The sequence below is a fragment of the Oncorhynchus tshawytscha genome, linkage group LG02 (genome assembly GCF_018296145.1).
Source record: "Oncorhynchus tshawytscha isolate Ot180627B linkage group LG02, Otsh_v2.0, whole genome shotgun sequence".
Classification (NCBI taxonomy): domain Eukaryota; kingdom Metazoa; phylum Chordata; class Actinopteri; order Salmoniformes; family Salmonidae; genus Oncorhynchus; species Oncorhynchus tshawytscha.
Genome location: NC_056430.1, coordinates 7891641 through 7904643, shown reverse-complemented (window position 1 = coordinate 7904643; position 13003 = coordinate 7891641). Strand labels below are relative to the sequence as shown.

General features: G+C 44.2%; 1 protein-coding gene across 2 annotated transcripts in view; it reads left to right on the top strand.

Moving 5' to 3' along the window:
• Positions 1 to 13003, top strand: part of LOC112263252 (acid-sensing ion channel 1) — a 426839-nt gene that overhangs the window by 384973 nt on the left and 28863 nt on the right. For both annotated transcript variants that reach the window (XM_042329911.1, XM_042329907.1), the window contains one exon: positions 1796 to 1946. In XM_042329911.1, the coding sequence (XP_042185845.1) occupies positions 1796 to 1946 (151 nt within the window). The remainder of the gene's footprint in view (positions 1 to 1795; positions 1947 to 13003) is intronic.

Here is a 13003-nt window from a genome sequence, read left to right as displayed (position 1 = left end):
TTTGTTTCTCTATTGTTTTTTTCAGAGGCTGTTATAATAATAATGATGATAGATAATAAGCCTTCCACAGACAGTTGCAAACGTACAGAGACTCGCAGTCATATACACACCCACAGAATCAACCCTCTGCAAACATTTTCCCGAAAAGGAAAAATGTACGTGGGTGGCTTGGGTTGGGTGAATAACGCTGCGAGAATGTCTCGGTAGTGAATAAAGAGCTGCCAAGCATGGTGAAATCATTATACAGACGGCTGGATCTTCAGACAGGTATGAAACTAATGATGAGTTGGACAAACCCAGAGAAAGCTAGTGTTGTGTCTCAAATGGAACATAGGGATCCTATGGGATTTTGGTCTGAGGTAGTGCACTAAATAGGGAATAGGGTGCCATTTGGGATGCACACTCCAAGAGAAATGTAGCGTTATGACCGTAACTACTGTTCCCTGAAGGAGGGAAATGAGGTACATCATATTGTGGGGTTGAACAATCTACAATCACGGCTGACAAGGACCAATGAAAATCCACGCCTCGCCTTCTACAGGTGATAAGCGTGAAGATTCCTTCCTTCAATTTAATACCACTCTTCGCTGAGCCCAAGAACAGGCGGGGCCAAACAGGTGTTGTACCTCATTTCCCTCCTTCATAGAACAATAGTTATAACGCCAACTTCCCTTTCAGTCAGTAAACTTCAATACAACATACTATGGGGAAATATAATCACGCCCCAAACCGACCCCATACGGATACTAAATAAAAAATGGCCCATGGCAGACCAGCCAGACCTGACCCTGCCAGATGTAGCAGTCTGAGTATTGCACACAGCTCACTGCCTTGTGACATGCCCCTGTCTCAGTCACAAGCACACTGGGTGCTGTACTGGGAGCAATAAAACCTCACAAAAGTGAAAGCCAGCATCCCGGAGTCCCCTCTTCACTGTTGATGTTGAGACTGGTGTTTTGCGGGTACTATTTAATGAAGCTGTCAGTTGAGGACTTGTGAGGCGTCTGTTTCTCAAACGAGACACTCTAATGTACCTGTCTTGTTGCTCAGTTGTGCACCGGGGCCTCCCACTCCTCTTTATATTCTGGTTTGCGCTGTACTGTGTAGGGAGTAGTACACAGTGTTGTACGAGATCCTCAGTTTCTTGGCAATTTCTTACATGGAATAACCAACATTTCTCAGAACAATAATAGACTGACGAGTTTCAGAAGAAAGGTCTTTGTTTCTGGCCATTTTGAGCCTGTAATCGAACCCACAAATGCTGATGCTCCAGATACTCAACTAGTCTAAAGAAGGCCAGTTGTTTTATTAGTTCTTTAATCAGCATAAATCAACTCAAAATCAAATCAAATGTATTTATATAGCCCTTCGTACATCAGCTGATATCTCAAAGTGCTGTACAGAAACCCAGCCTAAAACCCCAAACAGCAAGCAATGCAGGTGTAGAAGCATAACAGTTTTCAGCTATGCTAACATAATTGCAAAAGGGTTTTCTAATGATCAATTAGCCTTTTAAAATGATAAACTTGGATTAGCTAAAAACGTGCCATTGGAACACAGGAGTGATGGTTGCTGATAATGGGCCTCTGTACGCCTATGTAGAAATTCCATTTAAAAAATCAGCCGTTTCCAGCTAAAAAAAAAGTCATTTGCAACATTAAGAATGTCTACACTGTATTTCTGAGTCATTTTAATGGACAAAAACAGTGACCCAAAACTTTTGAACGGTAGTGTAGCTGTATAGGTTCACAGTATGTACAGTTTGTCCTTACATCTCTCTGTCTCTCCTTTATAGCTGACGTACCTGCCACCTCCGTGGGGCGACTGCAAGTCCACTCCCATGGACTCTGACTTCTTCAGCTCCTACAGCCTCACGGCCTGCCGTATCGACTGTGAGACGCGCTACCTGGTGGAGAACTGTAACTGCCGCATGGTGCACATGCCTGGTAGGAGCTTCTCTCTCTCAATCTCTCTCTCGATCTCAATCTCTCGATCTCTCTCTCTCTCTCTCTCTCTCTCTCTCTCTCTCGATCTCTCTCTCTCTCTCGATCTCTCTCTCTCTCTCTCTCTCTCTCTCTCTCTCTCGATCTTAATCTCTCTCTCTCGATCTCTCTCTTCTCTCTCTCTCTCTCTCTCTCTCTCTCTCTCTCTCTCTCTCTCTCTTGATCTCTCTCTCTCTCTCTCTCTCTCTCTCTCTCTCTCTCTCTCTCTCTCGATCTCTCTCGATCTCTCTCTCTCGATCTCTCTCTCTCTCGATCTCTCTCGATCTCTCTCTCGATCTCTCTCTCTCGATCTCTCTCTCTCTCTCGATCTCTCGATCTCTCGATCTCTCTCTCTCTCTCTCTCTCTCATTCAATGACACATAAACACACATACAACCTGGTAAGAACTGAGACTGATGCATGGCGCACATGCCTGGTAGTTGAGTCCTGAGTCCTGGCTCTATGGAGTTTTCCTAATTCAATCTTCTGAAGGCAGCTCTGGAACTAACGTGATTGGTTGGATAAAGCATTTTTTTCTCGCGTCATGTTAAAGTCATCTATATGTGACTTTGTTGAGATACATTCGGATGATTTTTTTTTACATGATATGCAATAAAATGCTAATATTGGTCCCATGACCTAAACGCTAACATGTAGAAACAGTGCCAGGGAAACTAAATGTTTCTTTTCAGCACCATGGAGTGAATCCTTTCCACCACTACACCTGGCTATCAGCAGAGCCTTGTCTTTAAACATAGCTGATATGGCTGACTTGCTAAAACAAATGTAGTTTCTACTGACAATTGAGATGTACAAACTATGGCATAAGGGAACGACAAGCGGATAAGAGGCAATCCGTAATTTCGATTAAGACATTAATGAGCGAGCTAGGACGGACGTAGTCAATATAACTATTTGTTCAGCACTTTTGAAATGTACAGCGACAGAATTCAGAACATGGGCCGTTCTTACAGTATTCTCCCTGTACACGAAGTCAGAACCGCATGATAATTAAAGGGGGCATATCAGCAGACAATGAAAGCTCTTACAATATTCAATGATTACAGGCTATAGGCTACATGTGCACCACCAAGTCAGAACAGTGGGCTAAGTTATGAGGGGAAATGGACCAAATTATTAGGGTGAGGCACATTGGCTACCAACAGCTTACTACACAACATACACTTAGTATTACTTTCTTAGCTACAGTATACATATCTCCCTGGCATATTACATAATTTATGTAGCAGCATAGAGTACATTTTTGGACCTTGTTGTGCTGTGCTCACTTGAACAGGGAGGTGGCATGGCGGTCCCTCGTGGGCAAATCTTGTCATCAAACTTTGTCATAAAAATCTGGCGTTCTCTGGATTTATGGTGCTTTCAAGACAACACGTCAGTGATCTTCAGGTCGGAGCTCTAGAAAGAGGCCCGAATTTCCGACTTAAAATTCTGAGTTGCATGACCATTCAAAACATATTTCACAGTCAGAGCTAATTTTTTCCTGAGTTTGTCTTGAACTCACTGAAGTCAGATTGTCTAGTTCTGAGTTAACAGTTGTATTGAGCCCTGCAGAAATCATGCTGGATTGACAGCATGGCCAATGTTGAATGTTTATCATTTTAAGCTTGGAAAAGAGACCCTTAAACCCAGAATTGGCACCACACACCCACTCCACTGAATAGCAGGCTAATGATTGCTTTGCAATGCTTGCAGGTCGTCACGGATTCCTTCCAAACAACTCATTGTTAAATTTGTGATTTCTGACTTGTTGTGTAATGTTTATGGCCAATGGCCGATTATCTATAAATTATCTTTATTATTTATCTTCATGCAACAAGGGTTAAAAAGGATTTGCAAGTAGATTGTTGACTTGATTTATGATGACTGCTAGCTAAGATTTTGAAAGTATGATGTTGACATGATCAGTCCAATCAAATCTACTGTAGATATAACGTGATTTGACATAATTGTATCTGTGGCCAATGAACTTGAGCCTCCTTGGATGAGCACTTCTAATGTAAATCTATGGCAGCACCTTTATCTCGACCCTTAGATTTTGCAGTCACGTAGTGTTCCCATGAGTGACAGAACACTGAGCCAATCACGGCGCAACTAAATAACTTAACTAACCCCTACGCTCCATGTTTTCCTGCTGACTGGCCAACCACTACAGAAAGCACTGAGCTAGGCTGAAACACCTGCATTTTCGAGCTGCCTTAATCAAGAGAGCAAAAATTTCATTTAAGGACCCAAAAACTGACAGCTTTGCCATATAAATTGCAAAATAGTTGGGAAGAGATGTTCGATGTACCCATTATGAATTGATACGCAAAACAACGCCGGATTCAAAACTTCACATTTTTCAATATAATTTACTATACAACATTTTTGCAACCAATAGAATGTTATATATATGGGGGATACAATTTTCCCAGCTCTGCAGATTTTGCTGTGAGGAGGCAGAATCATTAGATCATTTATTTTGCTATTGTCCATATGTAGCTCGTTTTTGGTCACAGGTCCAGGGATGGCTGAAGAATTGCAACATTTGCCTAGAACTAACACTACAGATAGCAATACTGGGTCATTTGAAAAGCCATAGACAATCAATCAATAATATAATAATTATTTTAGCAAAAATGTTTATTTTTAATGTACAATCTGTAGAAGCTATGAGAATAGAAAGGTTCAGTACTTTTGTGAAGCATCACAGCACAGCTGAAAAATATATGGCAAATAGAAATCCAAAATGGATGATGTTGAGAGACAGATGGGAGGGGTTGAATGGAGCTGAAGGGTGGGACTGGATGGTGTTTCGATGGGAGGGGTTAAATGGAGCTGAAGGGCGGGACTGGATGGTGTTGAGAGACAGATGGGAGGGGTTGAATGGAGCTGAAGGGTGGGACTGGATGGTGTTTGAGACAGATGGGAGGGTTAAATGGAGCTGAAGGGTGGGACTGGATGGTGTTGAGATAGATGGGGAGGGGTTAAATGGAGCTGAAGGGTGGGACTGGATGGTGTTTCGATGGGAGGGGTTAAATGGAGCTGAAGGGCGGGACTGGATGGTGTTGAGAGACAGATGGGAGGGTTAAATGGAGCTGAAGGGTGGGACTGGATGGTGTTGAGAGACAGATGGGAGGGGTTGAATGGAGCTGAAGGGTGGGACTGGATGGTGTTTCGATGGGAGGGGTTAAATGGAGCTGAAGGGTGGGACTGGATGGTGTTGAGAGATAGATGGGAGAGGTTAAATGGAGCTGAAGGGTGGGACTGGATGGTGTTGAGAGACAGATGGGAGGGGTTGAATGGAGATGAAGGGTGGGACTGGATGGTGTTTTGATGGGAGGGGTTAAATGGAGCTGAAGGGCGGGACTGGATGGTGTTGAGAGACAGATGGGAGGGGTTGAATGGAGCTGAAGGGTGGGACTGGATGGTGTTTCGATGGGAGGGGTTAAATGGAGCTGAAGGGCGGGACTGGATGGTGTTGAGAGACAGATGGGAGGGTTAAATGGAGCTGAAGGGTGGGACTGGATGGTGTTTGAGAGACAGATGGGAGGGGTTAAATGGAGCTGAAGGGTGGGACTGGATGGTGTTGAGAGATAGATGGGAGAGGTTAAATGGAGCTGAAGGGTGGGACTGGATGGTGTTGAGAGACAGATGGGAGGGGTTGAATGGAGATGAAGGGTGGGACTGGATGGTGTTGAGAGACAGATGGGAGGGTTAAATGGAGCTGAAGGGTGGGACTGGATGGTGTTGAGAGACAGATGGGAGGGGTTGAATGGAGATGAAGGGTGGGACTGGATGGTGTTTGAAATGGGAGGGGTTAAATGGAGCTGAAGGGTGGGACTGGATGGTGTTGAGAGACAGATGGGAGGGGTTAAATGGAGATGAAGGGTGGGACTGGATGGTGTTGAAGACAGATGGGAGGGGTTAAATGGAGATGAAGGGTGGGACTGGATGGTGTTGAGAGACAGATGGGAGGGGTTAAATGGAGATGAAGGGTGGGACTGGATGGTGTTGAGAGACAGATGGGAGGGGTTAAATGGAGATGAAGGGTGGGACTGGATGGTGTTGAGAGACAGATGGGAGGGATTGAATGGAGTTGAAGGGTGGGACTAATAACAAGATAACCAACGTAAAACATACGGGGTCTGTAAAATGTATATAGGTTCAGAAATGTTGTGAAATAGCACAGTTACAAATAGAAATCAAACTGGATGGACATCAGAAATAGAGGAAGGACTAAAAACAAACACAATATAACTATTGTAAGATAGATGGTGTATAAGATGTATAAAGTGAAGGTAGAAGCAGAAGTGTTTATTAGTTTACTCCAATTGGGGGATCGGTGGAAGGGTTTGCGGAGAATAAGAAAGGTATATTCTTTAAAAAGTATGTATATCTATATAGGTATGTGTATGTATATATGTGTATATGTATGCATGTGTGTATGGATATACAGTATATATTTACCCCCAAAATATATGGGGGATTGGAAATGATGCAGACAATTACATTGATGGAAGCAACGATCTTTCCGATAATATTAAAGCTGATCCTCCCCTTAAAATAAAAGAAAATGTACAAAAGAAAGAGACCATGTTTGTATGGAGGCTTTATTAACTCAAATGATTTGTATATTTGTTTTTACATTGTTTGCAAATTGATATGTGACACGTATTAATGCCAAAATAACATGCAAAACAGACAACCCCCCTGCCCTGAATGACGGGACGTCACTGCCCATATTACAAAAGTAGAAAATGCTATTCTGTGCTAGAAATAAATATTACAAAACATAGTTTGGGACCGTTGTGGGATGCGATAGATCCCCATATTAAAACATAGTCTGGGACAGTTGTGGGATGCGATAGATCCCCATATTAAAACATAGTCTGGGACAGTTGTGGGATGCGATAGATCCCCATATTAAAACATAGTCTGGGACAGTTGTGGGATGCGATAGATCCCATATTAAAACATAGTCTGGGACAGTTGTGGGATGCGATAGATCCCCATATTAAAACATAGTCTGGGACAGTTGTGGGATGCGATAGATCCCCATATTAAAACATAGTCTGGGACAGTTGTGGGATGCGATAGATCCCCATATTAAAACATAGTCTGGGACAGTTGTGGGATGCGATAGATCCCCATATTAAAACATAGTCTGGGACAGTTGTGGGATGCGATAGATCCCCATATTAAAACATAGTCTGGGACAGTTGTGGGATGCGATAGATCCCCATATTAAAACATAGTCTGGGACAGTTGTGGGATGCGATAGATCCCCATATTAAAACATAGTCTGGGACAGTTGTGGGATGCGATAGATCCCCATATTAAAACATAGTCTGGGACAGTTGTGGGATGCGATAGATCCCCATATTAAAACATAGTCTGGGACAGTTGTGGGATGCGATAGATCCCCATATTAAAACATAGTCTGGGACAGTTGTGGGATGCGATAGATCCCCATATTAAAACATAGTCTGGGACAGTTGTGGGATGCGATAGATCCCCATATTAAAACATAGTCTGGGACAGTTGTGGGATGCGATAGATCCCCATATTAAAACATAGTCTGGAACAGTTGTGGGATGCGATAGATCCCCATATTAAAACATAGTCTGGGACAGTGTGTGGGATGCGATAGATCCCAATATTAAAACATAGTCTGGGACAGTTGTGGGATGCGATAGATCCCCATATTAAAACATAGTCTGGGACAGTTGTGGGATGCGATAGATCCCAATATTAAAACATAGTCTGGGACAGTTGTGGGATGCGATAGATCCCCATATTAAAACATAGTCTGGGACAGTTGTGGGATGCGATAGATCCCCATATTAAAACATAGTCTGGGACAGTTGTGGGATGCGATAGATCCCCATATTAAAACATAGTCTGGGACAGTTGTGGGATGCGATAGATCCCCATATTAAAACATAGTCTGGGACAGTTGTGGGATGCGATAGATCCCCATATTAAAACATAGTCTGGGACAGTTGTGGGATGCGATAGATCCCCATATTAAAACATAGTCTGGGACAGTTGTGGGATGCGATAGATCCCAATATTAAAACATAGTCTGGGACAGTTGTGGAATATGATAGATCCCCATATTAAAACAACCACAAGCTTCAAAACCACTTTGTTGCGCAATATGGTTGATGCAACAGACCAGAACGTTTAGCTTAAAATGTTGATGAACTATTAGGCTATTTCTTCACATTATAAGCGCAGCAATGCGAACACAGCAGTAGGTTATAAGCATGAATGTTCCATTAGTGGAAAACACCATTATCAAAAGAGACAGCAAATACAATTATACATGTCATGTTTTTATTATAAAGGTGCATTTTATGGTCAAAATGATCTTCCCCAAACATGAAACTCACATGCTGCTTATATATACTAGTTAGGCTCTACACCCCTTGTTAATACCAGTTAGGCTCTACACCCCTTGTTAATACTAGTTAGGCTCTACACCCCTTGTTAATACCAGTTAGGCTCTACACCCCTTGTTAATACTAGTTAGGCTCTACACCCCTTGTTAATACCAGTTAGGCTCTACACCCCTTGTTAATACTAGTTAGGCTCTACACACCCCTTGTAAAGTGGATTAGTGTGCTTCATTTTAAGAAGTTATTTGGCCACTTTAGTTGTGATTACAAACCTCATCGAAACATATAGGCCTATGGGCTAAAATACATGAGGTGTGATACTATGATTCAAAAAATAAAATGCATTGTTTCTTATGCTGGGCATCACTCACAAGTGATAATATGTCATTGATAGGCTAATCTTGTCACCCATCAGACTATTCTTGATTTAAATCTTCTCTTTACTTATACGAAATGATATATGTTTGAAATTTGTTTTAATTTAGAATGGACCATTATCATGCACCTGTATCGAAACAGGGTCAGTGGAAAAAATACATGTCACCTATACACTTAAATAGCGAATAGAGGACACTTTTCCCCTGGTTCTTTTTTATTCCAGCCAGGTAGGCTATACTCCTGTAGTAAAGAGAAGCAATGTGCTTAATATTAGAAAAGTTGATGAATAAATATAGCAGGCCTAGCCTTTAGAAAGCTGATGGGATCCTCTTCTTTTTAATAGAGACCATCACTCTGTTTTCTTGTATGATTGCCTAGCCTATAGAGATGTTGAGCAACATGAGCTCATGGAATCTCATGAAGTGATTGATTAGATTTTCGATCACATTAGCATTGATGTCAGAGTGATTAGAGGGACAATAGAGTGCTGAGTACCAGGCAGTTAGCAAGTTTGGTAGGATACTAATGACCATCAGCAGCATCAGAGCTTGGAGAAGCCTAATTACCGTGACTAAAACGGTCACGTGGAATTTAACTGAATTTCATGACTCGACACCGCTGGTGTGGCGGTAATACAGACAACAGCCCTACCCCCTACTGTACTGGTGTGGTCGGTAATACAGACAACAGCCCTACCCCCTACTGTACTGGTGTGGCGGTAATACAGACAACAGCCCTACCCCCTACTGTAATGGTGTGGCGGTAATACAGACAACTGCCCTACCCCTACTGTACTGGTGTGGCGGTAATACAGACAACTGCCCTACCCCTACTGTACTGGTGTGGCGGTAATACAGACAACTGCCCTACCCCCTACTGTACTGGTGTGCTGGTAATACAGACAACAGCCCTACCCCTACTGTACTGGTGTGGTCGGTAATACAGACAACAGCCCTACCCCTACTGTAATGGTGTGGTGGTAATACAGACAACAGCCCTACCCCCTACTGTACTGGTGTGGTCGGTAATACAGACAACAGCCCTACCCCTACTGTACTGGTGTGGTCGGTAATACAGACAACAGCCCTACCCCCTACTGTACTGGTGTGGCGGTAATACAGACAACAGCTCTACCCCTACTGTACTGGTGTGGCGGTAATACAGACAACAGCCCTACCCCCTACTGTACTGGTGTGGTGGTAATACAGACAACAGCCCTACCCCTACTGTACTGGTGTGGTCGGTAATACAGACAACAGCCATACCCCCTACTGTACTGGTGTGGTCAGTAATACAGACAACAGGCCTACCCCTACTGTACTGGTGTGGTCGGTAATACAGACAACAGCCCTACCCCCTACTGTACTGGTGTGGCGGTAATACAGACAACAGGCCTACCCCTACTGTACTGGTGTGGTCGGTAATACAGACAACAGCCCTACCCCCTACTGTACTGGTGTGGCGGTAATACAGACAACTGCCCTACCCCTACTGTACTGGTGTGGCCGGTAATACAGACAACAGCCCTACCCCTACTGTAATGGTGTGGTGGTAATACAGACAACAGCCCTACCCCTACTGTACTGGTGTGGTCGGTAATACAGACAACAGCCCTACCCCCTACTGTACTGGTGTGGTCGGTAATACAGACAACAGCCCTACCCCCTACTGTACTGGTGTGGCGGTAATACAGACAACAGCTCTACCCCCTACTGTACTGGTGTGGCGGTAATACAGACAACAGCCCTACCCCCTACTGTACTGGTGTGGTGGTAATACAGACAACAGCCCTACCCCCTACTGTACTGGTGTGGCGGTAATACAGACAACAGCCCTACCCCCTACTGGACTGGTGTGGTCGGTAATACAGACAACAGCCCTACCCCCTACTGGACTGGTGTGGCGGTAATACAGACAACAGCCCTACCCCCTACTGTACTGGTGTGGCGGTAATACAGACAACAGCCCTACCCCCTACTGTACTGGTGTGCTGGTAATACAGACAACAGCCCTACCCCCTACTGTACTGGTGTGGCGGTAATACAGACAACAGCCCTACCCCCTACTGTACTGGTGTGGCGGTAATACAGACAACAGCCCTACCCCTACTGTACTGGTGTGGTCGGTAATACAGACAACAGGCCTACCCCCTACTGTACTGGTGTGGCGGTAATACAGACAACAGCCCTACCCCCTACTGTACTGGTGTGGCGGTAATAAATCAAATCAAATCAAATTTATTTAATAAGCCCTTCATACATCAGCTGATATCTCAAAGTGCTGTACAGAAACCCAGCCTAAAACCCCAAACAGCAAGTAATGCAGGTGTAGAAGCACGGTGGCTAGGAAAAACTCCCTAGAAAGGCCAAAACCTAGGAAGAAACCTAGAGAGGAACCAGGCTATGTGGGGTGGGGCCAGTCCTCTTCTGGCTGTGCCGGGTGGAGATTATAACAGAACATGGCCAAGATGTTCAAATGTTCATAAATGACCAGCATGGTCATATAATAATAAGGCAGAACAGTTGAAACTGGAGCAGCAGCACGGTCAGGTGGACTGGGGACAGCAAGGAGTCATCATGTCAGGTAGTCCTGGGGCATGGTCCTAGGGCTCAGGTCCTCCGAGAGAGAGAGAGAAAGAGAGAATTAGAGAACGCACACTTAGATTCACACAGGACACCGAATAGGACAGGAGAGGTACTCCAGATATAACAAACTGACCCTAGCCCCCCGACACATTAACTACTGCAGCATAAATACTGGAGGCTGAGACAAGAGGGGTCAGGAGACACTGTTGCCCCATCCGAGGACACCCCCAGACAGGCCCAAACAGGAAGGATATAACCCCACCCATTTTGCCAAAGCACAGCCCCCACACCACTAGAGGGATATATTCAACCACCAACTTACCATCCTGAGACAAGGCTGAGTATAGCCCACAAAGATCTCCGCCATGGCACAACCCAAGGGGGGGCGCCAACCCAGACAGGATGACCACATCAGTGAATCAACCCACTCAGGTGACGCACCCCTTCCAGGGACGGCATGAGAGAGCTCCAGTAAGCCAGTGACTCAGCCCCTGTAATAGGGTTAGAGGCAGAGAATCCCAGTGGGAAGAGGGGAACCAGCCAGGCAGAGACAGCAAGGGTGGTTTGTTGCTCCAGAGCCTTTCCGTTCACCTTTCCACTCCTGGGCCAGACTACACTCAATCATATGACCCACTGAAGAGATAAGTCTTCAGTAAGGACTTAAAGGTTGAGACCGAGTTTGCGTCTCTGACATGGGTAGGCAGACCGTTCCAAAAAATGGAGCTCTATAGGAGAAAGCCCTGCCTCCAGCTGTTTGCTTAGAAATTCTAGGGAAAATTAGGAGGCCTGCGTCTTGTGACCGTAGCGTACGTGTAGGTATGTACGGCAGGACCAAATCAGAGAGATAGGTAGGAGCAAGCCCATGTAATGCTTTGTAGGTTAGCAGTAAAACCTTGAAATCAGCCCTTGCTTTGACAGGAAGCCAGTGTAGAGAGGCTAGCACTGGAGTAATATGATCAAATTTTTTGGTTCTAGTCAGGATTCTAGCAGCCGTATTTAGCACCAACTGAAGTTTATTTAATGCTTTATCCGGGTAGCCGGAAAGTAGAGCATTGCAGTAGTCTAACCTAGAAGTGACAAAAGCATGGATTCATTTTTCTGCATCATTTTTGGACAGAAAGTTTCTGATTTTTGCAATGTTACGTAGATGGAAAAAAGCTGTCCTTGAAATGGTCTTGATATGTTCTTCAAAAGAGAGATCAGGGTCCAGAGTAACGCCGAGGTCCTTCACTGTTTTATTTGAGACGACTGTACAACCATTAAGATTAATTGTCAGATTCAACAGAAGATCTCTTTGTTTCTTGGGACCTAGAACAAGCATCTCTGTTTTGTCCGAGTTTAAAAGTAGAAAGTTTGCAGCCATCCACTTCCTTATGTCTGAAACACATGCTTCTAGCGAGGGCAATTTTGGGGCTTCACCATGTTTCATTGAAATGTACAGCTGTGTGTCATCTGCATAGCAGTGAGAGTTAACATTATGTTTTCGAATATCATCCCCAAGAGGTAAAATATATATTGAAAACAATAGTGGTCCTAAAATGGAACCTTGAGGAACACCGAAATTTACAGTTGATTTTTCAGAGGACAAACCATTCACAGAGACAAACTGATATCTTTCCGACAGATAAGATCTAAACCAGGCCAGAACTTG